The 26,878-nt window shown below is 34.4% G+C and overlaps 1 protein-coding gene and 1 pseudogene across 9 annotated transcripts; both read right to left on the bottom strand.

Moving 5' to 3' along the window:
• Positions 1 to 365: 365 nt before the first annotated feature.
• On the bottom strand, positions 366 to 8,766 carry LOC114322148 (uncharacterized). 9 transcript variants are annotated; one of them, XM_028269412.2, is made up of 4 exons: positions 8,633 to 8,766; positions 8,057 to 8,163; positions 6,052 to 7,812; positions 366 to 997 (listed from the first exon to the last, which is right to left on the bottom strand). In XM_028269412.2, the coding sequence occupies exons 3-4, from the start codon at positions 7,672 to 7,674 to the stop codon at positions 650 to 652; spliced, it is 1,971 nt and encodes a 656-aa protein (XP_028125213.1). In that variant the 5' UTR covers positions 7,675 to 7,812; positions 8,057 to 8,163; positions 8,633 to 8,766; the 3' UTR covers positions 366 to 649. The 9 variants fall into 9 exon arrangements, with proteins under 9 accessions (XP_028125213.1, XP_028125214.1, XP_028125209.1 ...); XM_028269413.2 differs by having other exon boundaries at positions 6,052 to 7,852; positions 8,633 to 8,756; XM_028269408.2 differs by having other exon boundaries at positions 6,052 to 7,929; positions 8,633 to 8,741.
• A 12,351-nt stretch (positions 8,767 to 21,117) lies between these two features.
• LOC114322149 (chalcone synthase 1-like) lies at positions 21,118 to 21,960 on the bottom strand (annotated as a pseudogene).
• Positions 21,961 to 26,878: the final 4,918 nt, after the last annotated feature.

Raw genomic sequence — 26,878 nt, forward strand, 5'->3', positions numbered from 1 at the left:
CCATGCATTTGTAATTGTTTTCTCCAACGCCTACCTGCAAGCAATTCCTCCATAAAAATATAAATTCCGTCATAAATTTATAATCCAAACATTCAATTCCTTTATAAATTTACAACCCAAAACAATCCTGATAAATTTATAATCCAAAACAATCCTGTCATTACGTAACAGTACTGATTTCGACTGACTTGGTTAGAGCTCTTGCAATTTCACTTAGGCATGGTAGTCTCTCTTTCCCACTTTATTGTGTACATATAACTCATTTTCCAAGTACCATAAAAAAAAAAAAAAAAAAAAACAAAAACAAAAACAAACACACAAACAAACAGCATGTCCTTAGTGATGAACAGAGAAGAAGTCAGAAATTAAATGGATAGTAGTTAATCAAATGATATAAATGGTGTAAGCATATCAACCAAAAGCCAAACAATTGTTCCATATTGGTTACAAGCATTTGCAAGAATCATAACTTCCAACTTTTCATAACCCCCCAACCCCATGGATTTACCAAATTTTCACCCTACAAAAGGATCACTGTGTCCCCCTAATTTTTGTTCTCAACAAAATTGCAAATTAGCGGACTTAATGAACAAGAACCCTTACTTGGTACACCGAACCAATCCGATGAATCTCAATTTCATCCCAAATGCTACTGATTCTGACTTCTTCCTTTCTTTGATTTGCTTTTCTCCTGCGTCTTCTTTTTCTTTGCTTCGGCAGTAACCCAAGTGTAATCTTGAGGAATTGCAAACGGGTCATGAATATTTTCTATCCGACTGCTGTTGGATCCACCAGTGGAAGAAGAATTTGGCCTTTGGTATGGAGTTTTTATCCACTGAAACCATGATGAACTTGAGGACGGCATTATAGCGGGGCTCTCTCGGCCTGAGGCGGTTGGACTTGAAGGAGGGGTTGAGAACTCATCCAACGGCTGTAACTCTTCGAACTTTGTAAATGTAACCAACACTCTGATAGTGGGAACCACTGGGATAGCAACCTGGAAAACCATGTTGGACTTCTTAGTAAAGGGGAAAAAAAAAACATAAATAGGGATAGTGTCCTCAACCTTATATAATGACTCCCTGTAACAATCTATTGGGCATATCTTTGCTTATGAAAAAAATAAAATAAAATGAAGCAACTGAGGGGTGTATGTTACTGAAGCAAGTTAACTACATGGCAATTAATGGTTCAGAATAAGCACCTTGCTTTGTTTTAGAAATTCAGCTAGTAGTGGCAATATATGGGCATAAAGAAAACAATTCTCCAATGTTTTAAAAACCGGACCAGACCAGCCAGTTTGACCAGTTGATGACCGGACCAGACCAGCCAGTTTGACCAGTTGATGACCGGACCAGACCAGCCAGTTTGACCAGTTGACCCATCAACTGGTCTAGGTTCCGGTCCGGGTAAACCACCAACCCCATGGTTAAACCGCTTATCCATTTGACCAGGAGCCGGTTCAAGATTACTGCAATTCTCATGACTTCTGTTTCAAACACCAACAACATTTGAATGTGTTCTAGTACAATAGAGCTTAATTAATATGACGATGATAGAATTGTAAAGGGAAATGATGCACCGCACTAGGAGTAATAACTTCAGAAGTTCTGCACCAACAAGTTTTATAAAATACTTGTACTAGAGGTTGGGGTTGATGTATTGAGGAGGAGCTTGTATCATGCTTCTCTGAATTCTCTTTAAAAGCACAAAACCAACTTGAAAAGGTCAGGTCAGCTTGGTGCAAAACTAATTGCATAGCCAATTGTTCACAATTACAATATTGAGGTGAACAAGCAACGAACATATTGAGGTGGACAAGCAACGAATATATTGAGACCTGGGCCTATATCATCAGCTGCTTCCAGAACTCACCAATCTATCAAACAAGGAATTGGTTCATAAAACTCTGAAAAGCACAATAATTAAACACCGCTGACACATTTGTAAATGTTTAGAAAAAAGAAAAAGAAAAAGAAATTCCGTAGAAATCAAATAGAAAAATCTCTGTAGGAGAAATGTGATTGGTTTTCTTATGTTGGATCAACTGTTTCCAAACATGACTTGTTTTTTTTTTTCTTTTTTTTTGTTTTGTTGGTAGTATTAAGAATCTGTTCATGAAATGGTAGGAATGACACCAACTGAGATAAATTGAGAAAGAACTGACAAAGATGATTTGATCGTGTACAACTAAGACTTGTAGATGCTGTTGGAAGTAAGACTGATATGATCACCCCAAATGAAAATGTCAGATGGAGAGTAAGATGTAAACTAATGATAGTAGCAAAAATTTATTTAATTCACCACCGCCACCATCCTACTACCAACACCACCCTGTACCATCAACATGACCAGCGATGTCATCCTACTACCACCACCAACACCAATGCCACTGGCACCATTACCACCACTGCCACTTACCTTCATCACAACTCTACCACCATTACTACCCTACCACCCACCATCACAACCACAACCACCACTACCACCACCACCGACATCCCCATCCCAACCTCCACCAAGTACAAACTACAAAGAGGTATCGATCTGTTGAAATATTGTTATTCCAATGTACTTCGACCAATTACTGGTTTTGAGCATAGAAACTGACTTAAAAGTTGGAATGGAATGGTAAATGACTTGAGAGAGTCAGAGAGTAACGGTGTTTTAATACATATGCATGTTCCTGACTTCCACAGCCATTGGCGGATGGAAGGGGGGGCTGTGGCCCCTGCAAAACTTCCACAAACTCCATTAATTTATGTTATATTACTGCTAACTTGGTGAAGTGAGAAGGGATGGCCCCTCCAAGGATTCCATCATCCAAGTTAGAGGTGGCCCCCACAAGTCCTTATATTTTCAAATATTCGTAAATAATAAAAAAATTATTATTTTATGTTAATAAATTTTCATTATAATTAAAAATTAAATCTGAAGAAAAGTTTTTGAGTGCTTGCAAGGTATTTTTATGTTGTAATTTTATTGTATTTATTTATATAGTGAGGTATGTAATTTTTTATGCTCATTTTTATCTAACTATATGAGGGGTGATAAATAATTATTAGTGTGGAACAACATATGAAAAGTCAAAAATAGCTGCTCCAATAATAAAACTATGATAAAATTCCTCCTTATTCAAAAGACCTTCAATAGTAAAACTTAAAAATTCTCATTTTTGAAAGACCCTCAATAATAAAGCTTTAAAAAAAAAAAAACATTATCCAAAAATCCAATTAAAAGATTCATTTTTTTCCAAATAATAATAAAGACGGAATAATCTCAAGATTAATTATAAAAGTTGGAGAGGAAAATGCATTTTACATTAAAAATTTATAATAATTTAAATGTAAGAAAAGGTTGCTCGTTGAGATTTCGCATTAAACCTCTTGTTGAGCCGCCCCTATTCAGATGAATAATATTCTTATTTTGTACAGTCATAAAAGTGTTATCTTTTATTCTTATTTTGTATAGCTATAGAAGTGTATCTCTTGATATGCTTATGTATGATGATTTAGCTATGAATAAAAGAATTAAAATTTAATATTTAAGAAAAGTTTTTGAGTGCTTGTAGGGTATTTTTATGTTGTAATTTTATTGTATTTATTTATATAGTGAGGTATGTAATTTTTTATGCTCATATTTTATTTAACTATATGAGGGGGGTGATAAATAATTATTAGTGTGGAACAACATATGAAAAGTCAAAAATAGTTGCTCCACTAATAAAAGTATGATAAAATTCCTCCTTATTCAAAAGACCTTCAATAGTAAAACTTCAAAATTCTCATTTTTGAAAGACTCAATAATAAAGCTTTAAAAAAAAATCATTCCAATTAAAAGATACATTTTTTTCCAAATAATAATAAAGACTGAATAATCTCAAGATTAATTATAAAAGTTGGAGAGGAAAATGCATTTTACATTAAAAATTTATAATAATTTAAATGTAAGAAAATGTTGCTCATTGAGATTTCGCATTAAACCTCTTGTTGAGCCGCCCCTATTTAGATGAATAATATTCATAAAAGTGTTATCTTTAATTCTTATTTTGTATAGCTATAGAAGTGTATCTTTTGATATACTTATGTATGATGATTTAGCTATTAATAAAAGAATTAAAATTTAATTGTGAAATTTGAATACGGTCCCCTCTAACTAAAATTCCTGCGTCCTCCACTGTCCACAGCTAAATTAATCAGTATTCTAAATTCATAATCCAAATAACATCTCAAGAGTTCTTAAAAAAATTTCGGCTGTTGAATAACATTGTAGGCTACACAGGTCAAATATATCCCTAGTGTTCATTGAAATTACAAACTTCAAATTACTACACAATTATCACCTCCAAATCAGTACATGAAAACTGAGATGGCTGTTTCTTCAGGTACTTAGGTCAATTAGGCATGGTGAATAGCTAATGACCCTTTTGAGTAACCATTTTACTTCCTTTTTCTAAAATTCCTATGAACTAAAAAAACTTGTAAGGAAACTTCAGAGTTGACTCAGTTTCAAGAGTGGAAAGGTTTTAAACACATCATAATGGAAGCTTAACCAAGGTCCCAAACTCAAACGAAAGATACCAATGTACACACGCAAGCACATAAATAGTTACAAGAGCATGTATACATCTTTGTTTGCCTACATGAATTTAACACATCAATATGATAAGTAGAAATAAATTTTTTTGATGCAGAATTGATTATAAATGCCAAAAGGAAGAAGATAAGGGAACCATGCCCTAAATCTGGAAAGGAAACATGAGGGGTTGCAAACCAAGTTAACATCTCTAATTTATGTATGTACTGTATTTTATGGACTCCATATAAAATTTGATGGCAATTAGATAGTGTGTCACTTGTAGCATTTCTCACAAACAAGATTTTAAAAAGAGGCTGCAACCGTTACGTAACGGTTGTGGTAGTCACCGCCACCCGTTATATGGCCGCTATAGCGGTGTGAAGGAAATTCATGTGTAAGAGCCGTTTCGGTGTTACGTAACGGCCGTAGCGGTACCGTAACAGTCGTAACGGCCCGTTAGACACCGTTACACCCTTTTATAATATTCTGAATAACTTGCTTTTTTTCCAAAAAAAACAAAAACTTGCAAAAAAAGAGCAAATACTCAAGTGATCCAAGTCCAAAGAAAAAATCTTATATAATTTTTTTTTATAAAATTTATGGCATAATTTTTATTTTATAATTATTTTATTTACTAATTGTGAATATTTTTTATTTAGTTAGTTCAGGTATTGGTAAAAAAATAATTTGTAAATATTTAAAATAAGGTATTCTTAAAATCATTAATTATTGAAATAAAATATAAAAAGTTCCTTTTATAATGTTTTGAAAGTATGAAATATATTGGATTATACTTAAAAATTAACAAAAAATGATCAAAATTTATTTTAAACACCGATAAATGTAATTCTGGAAAAAAAAAAAAAATCCGTGTATCGGTAAGTTTTCTTCAAATTGTGCGAAAAATATAAAAAAAAAATCACGATTTTGGTTACCACAGCCATTACGCTACGGCCTTTATACCCCGCAACTGCTACCGCGTCACCGCAATTGTTACCGCGTCACCGCAACCGTTATGGCAACCGCAACAGCTTTTCAAAACGTTGCTCACAAAGGTTTTCACTTCTAGGGAAAAACTACTAACCGTAGAATGCAACTACTAGCAAGAGGCCATCATAGACCAGTTATTGGTGCTTGCCAAAAGGCCAGCAGTTACCTTTCAGAACATACATGAAACAATCTCATTTTATTTTCAGGGATTTTAGCTGGATTGTATCACTATCACCCCTCAAAAGGGCACCACACTCCCCACAAAACCACCTAGAAGGGTAACGTCTTACCACACAGACAAAACTTGATGGATACGAAAAGTAAGGAAAACAGCCTGCAGATTTAGTTATACTAAACCAGTTCATCTTTGCAAGCATATGCATTACAAAAAGAGAATATTCAGAAAGTAGGCACCATCCATAAGTGTTGAACTAAATAACCAAATATGAAAATTCAACCTGATTAATTACTTTTGAGACATACCTTAACCGGAAAGGTACCCAAAGGAAGTTTTGTTGTAAGTAGTTCTCGTAAGCGACGAATGGCCTTAACTTTGTTTGCTAGAATGTCAAGCAAGGGCAGGAGTTCTTCAGTCCGCAATGGGAAATTTGGGGACAGCCATAGGACAGGCCTCAAGCCTTTTTTATATTCATTTTCACGGCTTCCATCCTTGCGCCGAGTTCCACTCTCCGAATTTATGGATGAGGATGTTTTGGTATCCTTTCCTCTACGGTGCTCATCCCTACTCACAACAATCTCCATGGAATGCCTTCCCGGTTTAATCTGACTTTGTGATGGAGAATCCTCAAGGAGATCGCCAAACTTCTCTTCTACACAGAGTGAACTTCTTGGTGGGGTAGTCCTCTTCAGCCCTTCAGGCTTAGTATTATCTCGTTTTCTCCATCCACCAAACCACCCTTTCTTTTCCTGCTTTGTCTCTCCATTTCTACTACCACCCATTTCCTCCATGGGAATATCTCGTTGCTCATAAAAACTATGGCGGTGCGCGATAATCCCATCACTATTCTCGTTGCTTAAATCCGAAGAATCTAACTTGAGTGCAACTTCAAGTTGCCTTCTTTCCTCCTCCGTTAGAATTTCATTAAGCTCTTCACTTTCTGTCTCATTTTCATTGCAGGATGAGAAGAACTCATCATCTGTCATAGCCCCTGGGACCCTCCTGGATTTGATGCTCACAACCACATTATGCATATCATATACTTTAGCCTTCCACAGACCCACCATTTCAGTTTTCTCCTGTCGTCTCCACGTCACCTGTGGCAAAAGAACCGCTTCAGTCACGTCAATCCCAGGCCTGATTATATTGGTTTGAGACATTGCTGCAACTTCTTGCTGCACCTCTGCATCGCTTGCTGGAGCACCGGCACCATCCAAAGCATTCATCACTTCCTTATCTTTGTGTGAGATCATGCAAAGTGAGCCAGGAGGAACCTTCCCATCCTCGGACCCATCACCAAGAAAAACAATACTCTGATCTGAGCGTTGTATTCTGAAACCATCAAAACCAGCCAAAGTCATATCCGCCCTCAAATTCGCACCCCTTTTCCAAATTTTATAAGTATCAGAAGGTGCAATTCTCGATATAAAAGGGATAACGGAGCTCTCAAAGTGGAATGTAAGTTCCATGTAGAAATCTCTCATCCTCCCCATTGTCCCAATCAACCGAGGTAATCTTCTACACCATTTCGCCCAAGCCAATGGCTGATAATGCCTAACTATAATCCGGGCAATCCCTTCTTCCCTATTACATATAGCTTCTTGGAGTGCGCTCCACCCTTGTTCATTTTGCAAGCTCCAATCTGCACCAGCAATCATAAGCATCTCCGTTGAAATCTCATCACTTAGTTTGACAGCCAAGTGAAGAGGGGTTTCACGGTTAGGGACATCACGACGATCAATCACCGCAGAGATGGCATCAGCTTTCTTTTCTTCCACCACTGAAGCGGATTCAGTGTGGATTTCAGATGGGTTGCATAACCGTGGAAGGCCTGCCAGTATCTTCCTGAGACCAGCATAGTCTTTCATGGCTATAGCACTGTGGACAGAACTATGGGCATACTTCGAAACATCGATACTCACAGCCATGCCTCAGGAGTATTGCAGGGCCAACCCAGACTAGTTTACCCAATCAAAGACCAATTCAAACATACAAAACTACCAACAACAACAGCAGACCAAACAAGATACCCTTCTTCCAAATCAATAGAATATGATGAATCAACACTGCCACCAATTCAAATCCCAAATTCATTCATTCACACCACTGAATTAGACATAGAAAACAGACCCAATTCATAATTTATCACCAAATTGAAAAATCCCAGACAATCTTTCCCAGAACTGAATCAACCACAATTCGAATTTCACCCAAATGATACAACTAAACAGTTATCACAAACAAAAGAAGAGAATCTTACAGGGGGCCCAAAAGCAAAAAAAAAGATCGAAAAGGATCAAGAAATCTCACCTCTTTCTTCTTCTTTCTGCTTCTGTGACCCCTCAAAAGAAGACCAAGATTGCTGGCAAAAGGGACTCAGTTAGTAAACCCCACCACCTCTCTGTGTCTCACCTCCTCTGCAAATAGAATAACAACAAATAGATCCTTGTGATCCAATCCAGATAAAGAACATGCATGTGGACGATGCAAAAATGTTTTTTTTTTTTAAAATTATTTCTTTTTTCATCTAATAACAAATTAAGAGGGCTGGGAATCTAATAAAGAGATTGAAAAGTCCCAAAATCAAAGAAAGGAATACACAAAGAAAAGCATTGGACAAAACCCCACCATCCAATCAAACCCAGAGAACTGTTTATATTAAAAAGGAATAACACAAAAGAAGAATCACAGAAAGAAACTGGGACAGCAAGTATTCATAGCTCTAGAGACACAATTTTGGAGAGAGAGAGAGAGAAAGAGAGAAAAAGATTACCCTTTACCCATGTTTAGAAGAGTGCAAGAGGAAGAGAGAGAAAAAACAATGAAAAGAGTTAATTTGGGGGTAAGGTTTGATTTGAAAGAAGAAGAGCAGATGTTCCATTTTACCTTTTAACAGATAAGAACACACTGAGTAGGAAATGTGGAGTCAGAGAGAGAGAGAGAAAGAGAGAGAGGGGAGGTGAATTTTTAAGAGAGAGAGTCCAAAAATAAGATGGTTGCATGTGAGCCTGGAAAAAGGGAGCATTTGCTTTTCCTATATTATTTTTAAATTTTGTTTTTCTATTCTTGGTCAAAATTTCCATTTTTAATTATATATTTTTCCTAATTATTTTATTTTGTTTATTATAATTAGAGCATGATCTCAAGGCTCAAGACTTAAGGAAGAGTAGTTAATTTAATTATGCTAGGTTAGTTGTCGGGTAGGATTAGGCTGTCGCCCTGAATAGGTTTTATCCGACCCGACCCGGTTATTGACTTGTTATGATTGGGTATTTGGATCCATGAGTGTTGGAAACAGCCTGTCCAATCTCTTTCCATAAATTAATAAGATTATCTCCGCCGTTGAATAATTTTTTTTTTATAAATTTGAATAAAATTTTGATTTTGTACAGTTCACTCTAATACTAACATTAAAATTTTTATTAATTTTTTTTACATTTTCGATTATTCGGGAGAACGTTCAGGCGGATGTCCTGAAGGTTGTCCGGATATAAACAAAAAAAATTATCAAAGTTACTTTTGAGTGGACATCCGGAAAGATGTTCGGTTCAACGATAACATTTTAAGTTTGATGAAAGATGAAAGGTCCCTTTCATTCGATAAAAGTTTTGACTTTTTCTCTATTTAATATGAATTTAGTGAAAAGATTGAAGTGCCAAAATGAGGCTTTTTTTTATCAAATTCAAATTTGAAAAAACATTTGATGATGGATTGGAAATGCTCTAACCAGCTATTGTAGTAAAATATTTTTTTTGCTAATTTAAGACAATCATGTCATTTTGATTATTTATATATAAAAAAACAAAAATGTTTTGGAACTCTAAAATAAGAGCTCTAAAAGAGCTCTAATTTGTCTTTTTCCTCATTACGATTTGTCTTTTTGTCTTTTTTCTTTTTTCATTTTTACCCCCTCCAACTATGTAGAGCTTAATTTAGAGCTATACACCTAGTGTTCTGTATCACAGTTGTATAGAAAAATTATAAATCAGCTAGTGGTAGGATAAATAATTACAAAAAAATGAGTAAGAATTTTTGTGGGGTGTAATTTTTGCTATTTTTCCATACACAAAAAAGAATTATGCTTATATACATTTGTAATTAATTTTAAGGGTTTAGTTTCTCTTAAGTTAGTCATTTTACATGGAGAGAGCGTTTGGATTTTGTAGGTCCATTTTGAGACTAATTTTGGTTATCTGAATTGTTCATCTTTTCAGATTTGTTGAGTAAAATATTTATATAAAAAATAAGATGATTGAATATCAATAGCTATATGTTTGCATCAAAATTATATTACAAAAAATGGATTGTTATTCTTAAAATTATATTTATCGTCTATATTTTTAAAATATATAAATATGATTTAAACATATAATTACTGATATTTAATTGACTTAATTTTTTTGACATGAATATCATTTTCAATGAGTCTTAAAAAGTGAATGGTTCGAATCACCGAAATCGATCTTAAAATAATCTTACCAGGAGATGATAACTTACGAGAAATTGAATACTAAATTTGATGAAATAGTATATGTGATTGTCATTAACATATATTCATTTTTTTTTAAAACACAATCAATGCAAATTAGACCACTCGTCCTTTATGACACACTTCAAACGGTTTTCTTTTATTTCATTAAAAATTCATGCCACTTCTAACGTCTCTCTGTTCATTTATTCCTTATAACATAACACATTCATTTCATATACTAATTTTTTTTATATAATTTTTTAAAAATTAGTAAACGATTTGTGCCATGTATCCTAGCAGACCTTTTCACTGTCCTATAAAAAAATTCAACTCAACAAGAATTCTTTAATCAGTTTATGAAAATAACTTGAAACGACAAATTAAATAGGAGTAATTCTTTTAATTATCAATTTTTAATTTGAAATTAATATAAATTGTGTAGGTGATTTTCTGACCACACTGTCCGTTTAGTAATCAGCTGGAGAGCACCGGCAAAATAGATGGCACCTGACTGACCTGCAACAGAAAGAAAAGACTCCGGCGGTGGCTTTTCCACCCGGGAGCACTCCGACGATCAAGTCAGTATATCTCTCAAAGATAATCAAGTGCTAAACTCACAAGCTAGAGTATCAAAAGCATACCTTAGACCCATGGAGGTGCCTCTCTTTTATAGCCAACATAAACCTAGTCTCAATAGAAGCCTAACTTCTATGGACTCAGGATTACTGCTAATCTTGGACTCCCAGTAAGATTAGGATAAATTCTCTAAGAGTCTTATCTTAATACAAACTGAAGTCTTCTCTCATTCTAGGACTCTTGTCCCTCATCCAGGTTGAGTTCCCTTTTCATTCTAGGACTGTTGTCCCTTATCCATTTATCTCGGATTCTGATATCTTCGGAGATAACCTCGGCCTTGCTGAGATCACCTCGGCCGACCAGGACATGTGGTACCTCGGCTGACACGTCGGCGTCACCTTGCCACATGTTGGTACTTAGAAAATATATCCCCATAACTGCCCCCTAGGTTCTATTACCTCGGTATTCTGAGGTGATGGAACCTACACTGTTCGTTTATCTGTGCCCCTCTGTTCGAGATCATATTCATAGACCTCAAAGTTCCCTGGACCTTACTGTCCACTTGTGTCAAGAATCAAGTTTCATGCTTTCCAAGCTGCTTGAAATCGCACCTCCTAGCCGAGGTTCTGGTTCCATTAATTCGTAAACTCCAAGAGCTTTACAACTGCTCCACTCACACTCTCTGTTGAGTTCCCGATTTCTAGTCATTTATTTGACTCCGACGATTTTCATATCGGCGTTCATTTCACTTGGTAGGTTCATAAACTCTTTACTTGCTATTAAGCTCAATTTTTCATAACTCTTCTAATTTATTTTGAATCTGTTTATCTGCCATCTGTTACCTTCTATTCTCGTCTGTCTTCAAGTTTTTGATTTTTTATTGCTAAAATGCCTGGAACTGTTCTCGTCATATCCGCTTTCTGTTGCTAGTATCATGTCTGGTTCATTACTTTCTTGTTCTTCACATACTTATTTAGTGCCTGTGCACTTGGCTTTATTCTTGAACTTTGTCGTCTTCTTGACTATGATTTTTCTTTTCTTGTTTTTCTTGTTGTATTTCCAGATTCTTGCCTTCGTTTCTATTTTCTGCATAGTCTTAGAACCACGTCCCTTCTTGAAATTGTTGTCGAGATAATGGTAGAGAAGCTCTCCCAGCTGACTGTCAATGCTGAACCACCGTCAACCGTTGAAGTAGATTAGTCCGACATTCTTGCCTTAGTCCCTAGTTCTTAGAGTCTTTATCTTTGTACTTTTGTTTTCTTTGCATATGTAACCTTTTTTGCTTCTAAAAAATGTCTGCTGTTGGCTGATGTTAACATTCCTTGCTCCTTGATTATTATTCATTCTTCCACTGTATTTGATAGCCATGTCGGTAATTGACTTCTCGGATGGCCATGAGCTCCAGAAATCTGTCTACTTCTTCCTCTACTGCTTCGACATGTATCAACGTTGGCCCTCTTGCTCGTTGGATTACAGGTTTGGCCGACCTGTCGACGTTCAATTTGTGGCATGTGACCTCGGGGTCAATGCCAGACATTTCATAAGGTGTCTAAGCGAACACCTCTATATTTGCTCTCAGAAAAGTCTTCAGTTTTCTTTCTTCTTCTTCGGCTACGCCCGAGCCGATAAGAAAGAAATGTTCTTGATCATCCTCTTGGACGAGGGCTTTCTTTAGTGCTTTTTCACTTTTCTCGGCTGGTTCCTTGCCGACATCATCTAGGACCTTCATGTCCTCGTCTTCAATCTCTTCCTTCTCCGATTTTCGAATGCTGCAGGTGGACTTCATTGCTGCCATGGAGCAATTCTCCGTCTGCAGTTGATCTCCTCTGACTTCTTCAACCCCATGTTTTGTTGGGAACCGCAGTAGTTAATGCAATGTTGAGGGAACTGCCCTCATTGCATACAACCATGATCTTCCCAAGATTTGTAAGGAGATGGAGTGTCGATGATGGTGAATTCTGTTGTGATCTTTCTGGTGCCAGCCTGCATCTCCAAGCTTACTGCTCTTAGTGCCCACGTCGGCGTTCCTTTGAACCCAACCATTGGGCCATTGGGTTGCTCCATATCGTCTGGATGAAGGCCAAGCTCCTTGTAACATCGGACATATGTGATGTCACAAGAGCTTCCTTGGTCAATCAGGATGTGTTTCACTTGGCACTCCCCAACCTGGAGGGATACTACCAAAGCATCATTATGCGGGTGCTGGACCATCTCGGGGTCCGTTTCGGTAAAAGACACTACTGGTCCCAAGCACTCATCTGCCCGATGTCTCTTGTCCCTGACTTGGTAGACATGTTGCAGGTGCTTTACCTTCTGAGTCTCCTCCTTAATTTCGTTCTCGTTAACCTTCGAGTGAATTACATTAATTACCCAAGGTCTTTCTGCCTGAGGTTATTGTGCTGGGGGAGGCGGAGCTGCTGGCGCCTGAGGCAGTTTCGCCTGTTCTTCCCTTGTTCTGGTTTCATCGACGAGGTCTCTTCAGATCGCCTTGCCTCATCAGATCTTCTAAGTGTGCTCCTAGTGTTTCTGCAGACCTGAGTCATATGCCCGCCTTCAATACATGTCTTTAACTGTGCAATCTCCTCGGGGTGTAACACCTTGGTTGTACCCATTAATCAGCTTATCTCGGTTTTTGACCTAATACTTGAAAAATATTTATCATAACATTTCCACAAGTGTTATTTACAACTTGATACTTCACTTTTAACAAGACTTCTGTGTTCAAACTTCTTCCAAGCCTTGGCAATATGGTAATCTTGGCAAGTATGTAGATACTTCTTTCAACATAACCTTGATTTAACTTGTAAATTTTTGCTCGTAAAATTTCAACAAGTATTTAACCATAGTCTTCAATCTTGTAAACTCTTCTCAAGTTTCAACAAGTGTTTGAGCATCTTCTCAGTTTCACCTAACTTGTAAACTTTTCTCAATTTTTAACATCATCTTGGCTTAACTTTGGTTAAGCATTATCTCAGTTTAAACATCATCTTTGGCTTAACTTCGGTTAAACATCATCTCGGCTTAACTTTGGTTAAGTATCATCTCGGCTTAACTTCGGTTAAACATTATCTCAGTTTAACTTCGGTTAAACATCATCTGGGCTTAACTTCGGTTATCATCTTGGCTTAACTTCGGTTAAGCATCATCTCGATTTAACTTCGGTTAAACATCATCTGGGCTTAACTTCGGTTAAGTATTATCTCCGTTTAACTTCGGTTAAACATCATCTGGGCTTAACTTCGGTTAAGTATCATCTCGGCTTAACTTCGGTTAAGCATCATCTCGGTTTAACTTCGGTTAAATATCATCTCAGTTTAACTTCGGTTAAACATCATCTGGGCTTAACTTCGGTTAAGTATCATCTCGGCCTAACTTCGGTTAAGCATCATCTCGGTTTAAACAACTTGTAAATTGCTACAAATTTCAACAAGTGAAGGTAAACAATTATCTCGGCTTAACTTCAACTTGTAAATTGCTATAAATTTCAATAAGTGAAGATAAACAATTATCTCGGCTTAACTTCAACTTGTAAATTGCTACAAATTTCAACAAGCGTTAAGCATTACTTCGGTTTAACTTCAACTTGTAAATTGCTACAAATTTCAACAAGTGAAGGTAAACAATTATCTCGGCTTAACTTCAACTTGTAAATTGCTACAAAACAATTATCTCGGCTTAACTTCAACTTGTAAATTGCTACAAATTTCAACAAGCGTTAAGCATTACTTCGGTTTAACTTCAACTTGTAAATTGCTACAAATTTCAACAAGTGAAGATAAACAATTATCTCGGCTTAACTTAAACTTGTAAATTGCTACAAATTTCAACAAGTGAAGGTAAACAATTATCTCTGCTTAACTTCAACTTGTAAATTGCTACAAATTTTAATAAGCGTTAAGCATTACTTCGGTTTAACTTCAACTTGTAAATTGTTACAAATTTTAACAAGTGAAGATAAACAATTACCTCGGCTTAACTTCAACTTGTAAATTGTTATAAATTTCAACAAGTGATAAACGCATTCTTCTTCTCTCTGCCCCCAATGTGAACTTAAAATCCACTTGGGTTCTCATCATACATGTAGCTTTGACCTTGTCGCCAAGGTTGAATTCAAGCCGAGGTTGTCGGCCTTGGTTTCTCTATTGATCTTACTTGGCTCCAACCTGAGTTTGATTTTCGGCGTCGCATCGGCGAGCCGTTTCTTTTTTCTTGTTCCGACGCCTTTGTTCCCTGCATGTCCTCCTCGGCCCTAGCATACTTCTCAATTTTGGCCAACTTTAGTCTGATCTTGTATGTTTCCTTTTTATCTTCTGGGATCTGAGATCTGCTCATTGTGCTCTTCTCTTCTCGGACTCAGGTGCCGAGATCTTATCTTCTGGAATCTTGGATATGCTCACTCAGGTTGAGCTCTTCTTTTCTCGGACCTACTCATATAGGCCGAGATCATGTTTTCTGGGATCTGGGATCTGGGATTTGCTCACTCAGGTTGAGCTTTTCTATACTTGAATGTTATCTCCTTGGGAGCGCTCATGCCCCCTGTCTTTGCATCCCTTCTAGAAGGGTTTTCGTTCCTCCGCAGGTATCTATCATTTCATACTTGGAGGTCATCTTCGTTGTAGTATCCGCTTCGATCTGCTGTCTTTGGTGCGTCACCTTCCTGGCCAGCATCTTTCACTCCGTGACTCTGGTCACGAGTTTCTATGTTGCGGTCGTCCCCTTCAACGTCGAGATCGATAGGTCTCCCACTCTTAACAGGAGCGTTGTCTCTAATCTGATCCTTCTGTCCGTCATTGGCCATCTATTCTTCTTTCTTTCCCACAGATGGTGCCAAATTGTGTGGGTGATTTTCTGACCATACTGCCTGCTTGGTAACCAGCTGGAGAGCACCAGCAGAATAGATGGCACCTGGCTGACCTGCAACAGAAAGAGAAGATTCCGGCGGTGGCTCTTCTACCCGGGGGCACTCCGACGATCAAGTCAGTATATCTCTCAAAGATAATCAAGTGCTAAACTCACAAGCTAGAGTATCAAAAGCATATCTTAGACCCATGGGGGTGCCTCTTTTTTATAGCCAACATAAACCTAGTCCCAATAGAAGCCTAACTTTTATGGACTCAGGATTACTGCTAATCTTGGACTCCCAGTAAGATTAGGATAAACTTTCTAAGAGTCTTATCTTAATACAAACTGAAGTCTTCTCTCATTCTAGGACTCTTGTCCCTCATCCAGGTTGAGTTCCCTTTTTATCTTCTGGGATCTGAGATCTGCTCATTGTGCTCTTCTCTTCTCGGACTCAGGTGCCGAGATCTTATCTTCTGGAATCTTGGATTTGCTCACTCAGGTTGAGCTCTTCTTTTCTCGGACCTACTCATCTAGGTCGAGATCATGTCTTCTGGGATCTGGGATTTGCTCACTCAGGTTGAGCTCTTCTTTTCTCGAATGTTATCTCCTTGGGAGCGCTCATACCCTCTGTCTTTGCATCCCATCTGACTATTTTTTATTTTTTATAAAGAGCATAATTTTTTTTTTTAGGATTCATGATTTTTAAGATTCATGATAAAGAACATAATTGAAGCGCAAAACTTTCGCTACATTACAAAAATAATTAGTTGCACCTAGAATTCATTTTATGTTCGGCTACTATTACTTTGGTCGCCCACATTCGAACACCTTTTATCATCAGTTATCACTTTTTGCAACTCACAAAGCATAATCATTTAATTTTATACACTAAATAAGTTTTTTTTTTTTTTTTTTCTTTTAATGAACAAATTAGAAAATAAAAAACTAACAATGATGTCAAAAGACCCCTTGAATTTTTAATTTAACTTTTTACTTAAAAAATCGTTGTCCATACTACTCGGCTTTCTATCCTTAACATGGACAAAAGTTGAATTGAGAGCAGCAACAATTTGGAGCATTGTTATCACATCTTTCTTTCAACTAAAATAAAAAATTCCCTTCCCTTTTGAAGATAAACATGACTAGCTATTTTTACCAATTTTTTTTTTTTTTTTTTTTTTTTTTAGTGAAAAATTTTCAATCCCAAAAGATGCTCCACTGTTGTTACAAATTTTTTACTTGTTTTAGAAGTGTGATGTGAGTGAGTTAAAGTGGGGAACACTATGATGATTGTTGTAATATTTTTGGATGGCTCGAGACACCCCTTTGTTTAACTTTCAACATCATTTAACCACAACTACCCCGACATAAGTACAAAACTATGTATTGTTTTTTCTCTCTTATCTTATATTAATGTCATTGACACCATGTGTTTTTTTGTACTATTTCGATTTGATTAAAGTAGTTGGTTCATAGTGGTTTTCAACATGCTTTGTTCCACACTCACCAATTTTTGAAAAATTAATAAAAAATGATTAAAACATGTAATGGATCCAATCTTAAAAAGTTTTTATTTATTTATTTTAACAATACGTAATAATGAAATTAGAGAAAGGAGGTTTTATAAATTGATAATTTCAAACATCGTAATTAATAAGAGAGTATTTCATCCATTACGCTAATTTCGTAATCTTAGGACACTTTCGATTCGTAATCTTAGGACACTTTCGATTGTCAGATTATTTTGTATGAGATTGGAAATGGAGAAATTATTGATAAAATTACGGATAGCATTATGGAAAAAGTTATATGATGCGATAAAGAGATGAGATAAAATATTTGATAAAGGAAGTGAAGTGTCATGTTAGCTTATTTTTTATGAGAATGTAAATGGAGAAATTATTGATAAAATTATGAATAGAATTATGGAAAAAGTTATTTAATAGAATAAAGAGATGAGATAAAACATTTGATAAAGAAAGTGAGGTATCTGTTGATATTTTTTCATAATAATATAACAAAAATATAAAGAATAAAATAAATAGAAATGACAAAATATTTTTTTTATTATTATTAAAGAATGAAATACAAAATAAACTATAGAACTAAAAATACATAAATAAACTAGATCACATCATGGAATATGTTACAAGATAGATTCCCATGAACATATAAAATAATATGCAAGAAATTGTTAAAATCTAAAAGTTTGAAGAACAAAAGATAAGAGATGCAAACGGAAGCCTTTTTAATATCTCAGTTTCCGTAAAACAGATTCACCGACTTCCGATGGGTGCTAGAGGTACGCCGGCGTCTGTCTCACAGGATACGACGACCGAAACCAGCTAATGCAGAAACACCTTCTGAATAGATTCGGCGAATTTGACAATGACAACACTCCCTCTTTAATAAGAACCAAAGAAAGGGTTAGCACAAAGAAGATAAAAAAATATATTTGGTATAAAAATTTTCTCCAACTTTATTTAAAGAAATCACAAAAATTTCATCTCAAAAATATTTCTATCTCATTCATCTAAGTTGAAGGGGAAAGGCCATTGTTATACTTTTAAGGAAGGGGTCTTAGCCATGAAGGCTATCATAAAACTTAACATCAATGACCATCAACTCTAGCCATTAGGGCTAAAGTTACAAATGTGCAAAACTCCCATGTGTATAATATGATTATCAACTCTATCATCAAAATATGAGAATTATAAAGATTGAAAATCTCGATTGTCCAAGACAAGCCCAGTCCAGCATAGCACAATTTGGCCCATGTCCAAGACTAAGTCCAACACATGCACATACAAAAGTCTAGGCTAGTCCAGACCAAGACTAAGACTAAATCCAAATCCAAGCCTAAGACTAAGTCCAACTCTAAGCCTAGGCCCAAGTTCAACTTTTATTGATGCTTATTTGATGAGATAATTTTCATTCACAACTTAATAGTCGGCTCATTATTTTTATATTACAACATTCTCACTTAAAAAAATACAAAATCACTCAGACCCACCTCAACCGACGGTTGAGTTCCACTTTAATTTTCAATTTAAACAGTATCATGTATGATTAAAATGAGATAAAAATATATAATTATTTTTTATTGTTAAATAAAGAATGAAAATAATCCCCTTATACTACAGCTCGTATGATATCATTTAATTCCTAATTTTTTTCATTTAATCTCCTATACGAGTATTAAATTAATACTAATAAAAATATTATTGTGTATCAAACACTAGACTAAAAAATATATGGGACTCTGACTATCATCTCACTTTATTTCCTCTTTATTGTCGAATTTCAAATGCGAAATTAATTTTTCCTTGGACAAGTTGTCATTTTTCTCTTTTTATTTCAGATTTTATATTGCAATCAAAGATACTTTTAAAAAATATATATGAATAAAATCGGAGTCCAAATTTTAACCGAACCACACCACCCAATTCCACCATGCAAGTGATGAGACATCCACACAATTATGCACTATGATGGTGGTAATAATTACTTCCAATCTAATTGATATGGAATTGGACAGCATTCCAAAAAGATCAAAAAAGAAAAAAAGAAAAGGCCATTAACATTGAGTATTTATTATATGTATAAAAAAAATTGGTCGATAACGTACATGTTGGGCCGTTGGCTATCATTCCCTTTGTCAATTTTATCATTTTGTATAAAATATACCCAAAGACAAATTAAATGAAATAAAATGCAAGGTAATAACCTTATGCTTTTCTCTATTTCTTTTTTTAAAAAAAGATTCCATTTTGTATATTGGGAAGGCTGTGAATAGATTCCCCTTTTTGCTTCCATTTGTTGAGTTCTTGGAGGGAGTATTACGATGTACCAGAGTTGGTATTTATCTAGTTTTGGAGGGTACTCAGGTGCTGAGAGATTGGTTTTTGACCCTCCAAAAAAAGTTGAAAAACTCTGGGTATGTTTGGTTTGTGTTTGAGAGATATGTTTTAGAGATAAAATGTACGAAAAGTTGTTTGGTTTGGTTTTTTTCAAAAGATGTTTTGGAAAATTATTTTGAGAGAGAGTTTTGAAAAAAGTGATTGATTTGATGTGTGTGAGGGAGAGATTTGTTTGGAAAACTTGTTTGGTTTACAAGTTTTGAGAAATTTTTTTGGGAAAATTTGTTTGGTTTGATTACTTTTAAAAACTTATTTGTAGAGAAAATTTTCAAAAAATTTTTCAGAAATACAAACCAAACGAACCCTCTATTTTTGGTGTCGTTTGGGATGTGAGTTGGCTTTTTAATTTTTTAATTTTTTTTGGTTATTTTAGCCTGGGCTAAAAAACTTGATTTGAGAAGGACTTTTTGACTTTTTTGACTTTTTTTTGTGAGAGAAGAGTAATGATTATAGATTGGATGTGATGTTTTATTTGTTGTGACTAAAATAACTTATTTTGTCTTTTGTGGCTAAAATAGCCAAAAAAGCCCATAAACCATCTTCCCAAATGGAGCCGCCAAATAATAATAATAATAAGGGAAAATTATTTATAAGTCCTATTAGGGAGACTCATGCTACATATGGTCCTACTGAAAAACTTATGTTCCTATAAGTCCTGTGTGAAATTTGTTGACACATTTACCCTCAATATTAGTTATAAATATAATAAATAATTGTACAAATATATATAGAAAATTGAATGTTACTATAAATCATATCTATATGAATGTGAATTTGAATTTCAAAATGCACATTTGCAAAACGTAACGTGACACGTACATAAATGAAACGTAACGTGACACTCACATAAACGTAACGTGACGTAACGTGACGTGACACCTACATAAACGTAACGTAACGTAACACCTACATAAACGTAACGTAACGTGTCACGTTACGTTTCGTAAACTTATTAGGTTTTTAATTTTTTAAATTGAATGTGATTTATGGTAATATTCAATTTCCTATATATGGTTTTGCCATTATAGTGTATAATACTATATTAATACCATTTATTTATAATTAATAGGATCTTGTAGAATACATTCCTATCTAATTAGGACTTGAAACTCTATAAGAAATTACACATGACTTAACAATATAAGTGTCCAAAATAGGACTTATAAATAAGCTTCCGTAATAATAATAATAATAATAATAATAATAATAATAATAATCATAATTACACTCTATATATTGGGAAGGCTGTAATATGTTGATTTATTTGAAAAATTATTAAGTGGTCATGGAGTACAAATAACAATACTCTTATCAATTATCAAATGTCATGACCGGATTGTTTATTACCCGATAGAACCACCAAATAACTTTTCGAATGGATCTATGTCAGATCCATTGAGATTTACAATTTTGAGTTGCACTTGAATATACACTATCAAAATAGTATTATCTATAAGTATCAAAATCACCCAAAAAATTGGACAAAAAACATGACAACCTTTAACGATTTTAAGTACCCAACACCCAAAATTCTTTAATTTTCCTCATATTATTGAAAAGGACATTATTTCCATTACAAGTCACTACATAAACAACAAAGTGGAACCAAATAAAGCTACTCCACAACACAAACCATAAATGGAAGAAAATTTGTACTCAATAAGTTCATCAGAGCAGCCGCACCATCACCAACTAGGGCCTGGCCCGCAAAGTTGTCAAGATGGGTCTCACTAGGCCCATGGAAGGTGAAGGTAGTCATTAGAGCATCTTTGTTGTTCTCAATCAGATCTTTGGCTAAGCGAAGCATTGTGTCACTAGCAAAGCAACCTTGTTGGTAGATCATGAGCCACTTGACTGATGGGCTAAGGCCGAGGAGCTTGGTGAGTTGGTAATAGGCACCAGGCATGTCCACACCACCATTGGTGCTATAGACCAAGTGGGTAATTTGGAATTTTGGTTGACTCCATTCTTTGATTGCCTTTGTAGCAGCCTCTTTTCCCAACTTTGGTACTTCAACCACAACCATGTCTTGCTTAGCATCAAGTGATCGTGCCATGTACTCGCACATATTAGGATTTTCCTTCAAATTTTTTTTCTGTTAAGAACATGTAAAGCTTCGTAATCCCGATTTTTTCACCATTAATAGACATCACAAAAAATATTAATTACACATGAAGAATGAATTAATTATCAAAAACAAATAGAACATATATAGTATATCTCTTACACATACGCTTGAAGTTTTCCTTGAGTTCTGTCTTATGCTCACTATTTGTAATCCAAAAGTGGTAATCCGGGTGCGTGCTCTGATCAACGCAGTTTAGTGGATTTGCCGTTCCAATCGCCATAACCGTCGCTGGGCCCTCGGCCCTCTGTGCCCTCTGAACTTCCTTGACAGTGAGCATTTTCGCCGGAAATTTTTTTAGGGGTGGCCGGACCTTGTGTGGTATGAGCTAGCAAGGACTACCTGCTCCGTGAGCTTGTAACAAAATTTTGGTAGAGTGGGTCTTTATATATAATGTTAGAATCGCTTTTTACTTCAATCATCTTGGATAATTTATCATGTGATGTGTGAGTTTGGTTGTTGACACGACATTGAAGATGTAGATGAATAATGAGACTCGGATTTTTATTAATTGACCCAAAAAAAATGGAGAAATAATGTCAGCATAAATAATTATAAAAAAATAATAAATATTAATAATGAAAATCATAATTTTTTATTAATGTGTAAATATTTTTAAAAATTACTAATGAATAATAATTTTTCAAAAAAAACATATTGTAGATGGATGATTTTTTTTTTCCTTCAAAATTTGAGGTATAAAATTGAAGTATAGAAAGGGAGGCTTCTCCTCGGTCCAAATCGGATTGGAGAGTATTGTTGGGCTTCTATAGGCCCACTGCGAAACTTGCATCGATAATTTGAACCGTTCAATGTGTAGAACTTGTTGAGTATCTTATTTTTGAAAAAAAATTACGTTAATCGGATATTGATAGCCATTTGATTAGATCACATTTGTGTTAACAATAAGTATGATTTTAAAAACAAATTGTTGACACAAATGTAATATGATCAAATCTCTATCAATATCCGATTAATGTGATTTTTTGCAAGGAAGAAGTGCTCAACGAGCCTTACACATTAAACGGTTCGGATTATCGATACAGGTTTCGTAATGGGCCTACGGAGGCCTAACAACACCTTCCAATTAGCTCGCCTAACATAAAAATAGAAAAAAATTGTGATAAAAATTTGTTCATAAGCCATACACTTTAATCTTCGCGAGAAATATTTAGATTTTTTATTTTTTATTTTGAATGTAGATGAAAAAAAAAAACTAAAAAAATTTAAATTTAAATATTTGAAATTTTTATTTTTTTCTTTGAATGTAGATGGAAAAAAAAAAAAAAACTAAAAAATTAAAATTTAAAATCAAAAAATTATGCAGTTATATAGAGACAATTCGAACATGAAAAAATAAGTGCCATGATGAGTTGTGTGTTTTTATAGATACTGGTGGTGGTTGTAAATGCAATGCATTTGCAATTACATATTTAAATATTTGAATAGTATGAATTTTTAAAATAATTTTGGACAATTTGATGAAAATAATTATTGGCGAATGTGGTAGCTATTAGATATGAAGACATTATTGAAAAATTAAAATGCTTTACTTAGCACACTAAAAGAAATGTATATATAATGACTTTATTTGGTGCAATTTATTATAAACTAAAAGGTAATCAAAAAGCAAATGTTAAAAATATTCTTCCTCCATATTTAAAAGAATTAATTTTATAAAACTTATTTAAATTGTTTTTACCTAATAAAAATAAAAAAAATAAACCAAACAATTTAACCCAAACTATTAAAATAAAAAATAAAGGGGAAATTATGAATACACTCCTGAGGTTTGATTGTGGTTCTGAAAATTGCATTCCATTCTTTGAGGTTTTCGATTTCATAACAAATCATTCATTTTATTAATAAATTATCAAATCAATTAACAGTTTTTAATGATGTTAAAAATATATTTCAATTAATAATTTAGACAATTTTATTATTGTATAGGAGAGTAATTATGAATTTTATTTTTTCAGTTAATTCTGTTAAATAAACAATTTCTGACAAGGGGATATTTGTAATTTTTCAAATCACATGAGACAATCTATACTTTAAGTAAATCTCAGGAAGTATATTTGTAATTTATCCTAAAATAAATTATAAACTAACTCAAATAAAATGCATCAAACAATGGTCCATTTTGAGAAGCTGGTTAAAAATCAATTTTTTAATTTTTTTAGATTACATTATCTCTTTACTTTTTTTATATATTTAAAAAAAAAATCAAAAAAATTAAAAATTAATTTTTAATCTATTTTTTAGAATAAACCAATATCCACTAAGATATTTGTAAAAAAAAAAAAGCCTCGTAACTCAAAAAGAGAAAGGCTCGAATGGCCTAAATTGGTGTTTACTGGACGACCACCCGGACGACCAGGTGAAACACTTGTTTATCGCGGTTGTCACCTTGTTGACTGTGGCTGTCAGTGTAACAACCGCCTCCTTAATTAAGCAAATTAATTAAAATGCTTATATGTTTAATGCTAATTATGTGATTATATGTTGTTAAGAGTTGTTGTTATGCCATGAGATTATTTGAATTGTGTTATTGTGGACAAATAGGTTAGAGTGAAATTAAGCCTCTCTAATTCGTTAATTTTAACAATTAGAATTAAGTAATAGGAAGGGAACTAGAACCTAATTCACATTAGTATAATTCAATTTAGTGTAATTAAGCTTTTAAGATGATGAGATTGATTAAGTTGAGTCAAATTGATTTTAATTAATTTCTTAGCCTTAGGTGATTTTACTTAATTTATTAGTTTAACTAATTGAACCTAGTGTTTTACATGCTCGTCAATTGAACTAGAAATAAAAGAGTGTAGTGGCTTATCTTGCACCTAGAGAGACATACGCGTAGAGAGAGAAGAGGGAGAGACTTTGAGAATTCAACAAGATTGAAAGAGATGAAGAAAAGAAAGAACCTAGAAAGAAATTGCCTTAGATTCTCATAAATCAACAAGTAAGGTAAGCATTTTTCTTCTTAAATTCTTGATATAGAGACTTGTTATTCATCATCTTTAAGGATCAAAGCTTAATTGAGGACAAAACATATGTAGAAATGTGACAAACCAAAAAAAATTTAAATTATTCACCCCAAAAAGGCTTAATTGAGGATGAATTGAAGTCCAAGTAAAAGATTTGTTCATGATATGAAGAGTTTGAGTCACGCATGTTTTGGTATGGAAGAATTCATCAAATTAACTTCATATAGTTGCATGCATGGCATGATTCATGGATAATTGGTTTTATTCATTTGAATTCTTTCATGGTTCTTCATTTATGAGGACATTCCATGGAAGTTTGAGTTTAAAAGCATTGTTCTCAAACCCGGACCGGACCGGCCGGTCGGACCGGTTGAACCGGGAACCGGGCCATGTTCCGGTCCGGTCAACCCCCTAAACCCGGACTGGGGCCAAAACCGGGAAAACCCAGTGACCCAGTGGTCGAACCGGCAAAACCGGTGACCCAGTGGTCGAACCGGCCAGAACCGGTCTATTTTTTTTTTTTTTTTTTCGGGTTTTACTTTTTTTTTTATTTTCTTTCTTTCTTTTCTCTTTCTTTCTTATATATATATATATATTTCAAAATTTTGACTAAAAATTCTTATTTCAAGAGTCTTCTCTCGTAAGAAAGAGTCTCATTGAAAGCTTGAGAAGATTATGAAAGTCTATTCCTATTTATAGGAAAAGATTTTTCAAAGAGAACCTACAAAATTCTATGTGGGATTCAATCAAATTATTTGAAACATATTGATTGGAGGGAGAGTTGAAAATTTCATTTCCCTCCAAAATTGAATCTAACATTCAATCAATTTATTTGGAGGGAATGTTTAAAAAATTTAATTTCTTTGAAATAAGTGACTTTTTTTTTTACCAATTATGACTTTATTAAATATTATTAATAAATATTATGCAACAATTTTTATTTTTATTTGATTATTTATATATATTTTTATTTATTTATAATTTATAATTATATTTTTTAATTATATAATATTAATTATGACGTCACGGTTCGACCGCTTTGACCCGACGGTTGAACCGGTGACCCGTCCACCCGGTCCCTTTTCCGGTTCGCTCACCGGTCCGGTTTTGAAAACATTGAAAAGTTTACACTTGCATGTTTTATACAATTACATACCAAATGGAGGATTTAATTTCTTTCCTAGCAATTTGGTTATTGTTTACAAGTTTTGATTTGTGTTCCATGGTCAAGGTTCAAGTCCAACATGTTTATATGAATTCTGGTAATGAATTGTTTGAGAATGAACTTGAGTTTTTACAAGAAACACACTGCTCAAACAGAGTAGTTTTCGAACTGTTATTGAAACATTGCCGCACGTGCGGCCTGGAGCCCCGCACGTGCGAAAAACAGGGAAAATTTTGCTGTGCATTCCAAAATATATGCACTTGCGGGAGTAGGTGCGGTGGAGGTCCCGCACGTGTAGTTGGGACCCCTGTACATGCGGCCCTGTTTGGGCGGACCCGACTTGTTTTTTACTTCTTTTTTCACTTTTCGGGCTTCCAATTGCATGGTTTTAAAATGTTTTCATGATCATTGGCATCTCACAAGTGCATTAGAGTGCATAAATAAAATTAGAATTGAATTAGTAAAGATAAATAATTATTGAACAAGTAACAACCGAATCGAATAGACTTGACTAGCGATATGAATGTTATTGAATTAGTGAGCTTGAATTTGTTTGTTTAGGTAAGATGCTGAACCAAAAGTACGAGTATCGAGAAGCCCACTATGAGTAACAATGTTGTAAAGATATGTTCAAATTGTATTTATTTTTGAATGATAAATTATATTGTTTCTAAATGATTACTTTCTATCGATTGAATGATGATATTCTTTTGAACAGTATTCGTGGCATTCATAGCGTATTGTTATTGTTATTGTTATTGATATCGTTATTATTATAGAGATCTCTGTCAGTTCCAAATCTTGGAACTATTATTATTGTATGATAGCCATTAATTGATTGTTCGGTCTTTAAGACCTATTATATTATATTGTTGCTATTGGATGTACCACAGATGACCTGTGTGAATTTGAATAAGATTGAAAATGATTGATTGAATCGAATGATTGAACCATTGATTGACAAAGGATATTGATTGAAATCAATTGTTTCAAAGACCGTAAGAACATCATTCTTAACCTCTTTACACTTTTGTTATTCATTG

This window comes from Camellia sinensis, chromosome 6 (genome assembly GCF_055761805.1).
Source record: "Camellia sinensis isolate YWXY chromosome 6, ASM5576180v1, whole genome shotgun sequence".
NCBI lineage: Eukaryota > Viridiplantae > Streptophyta > Magnoliopsida > Ericales > Theaceae > Camellia > Camellia sinensis.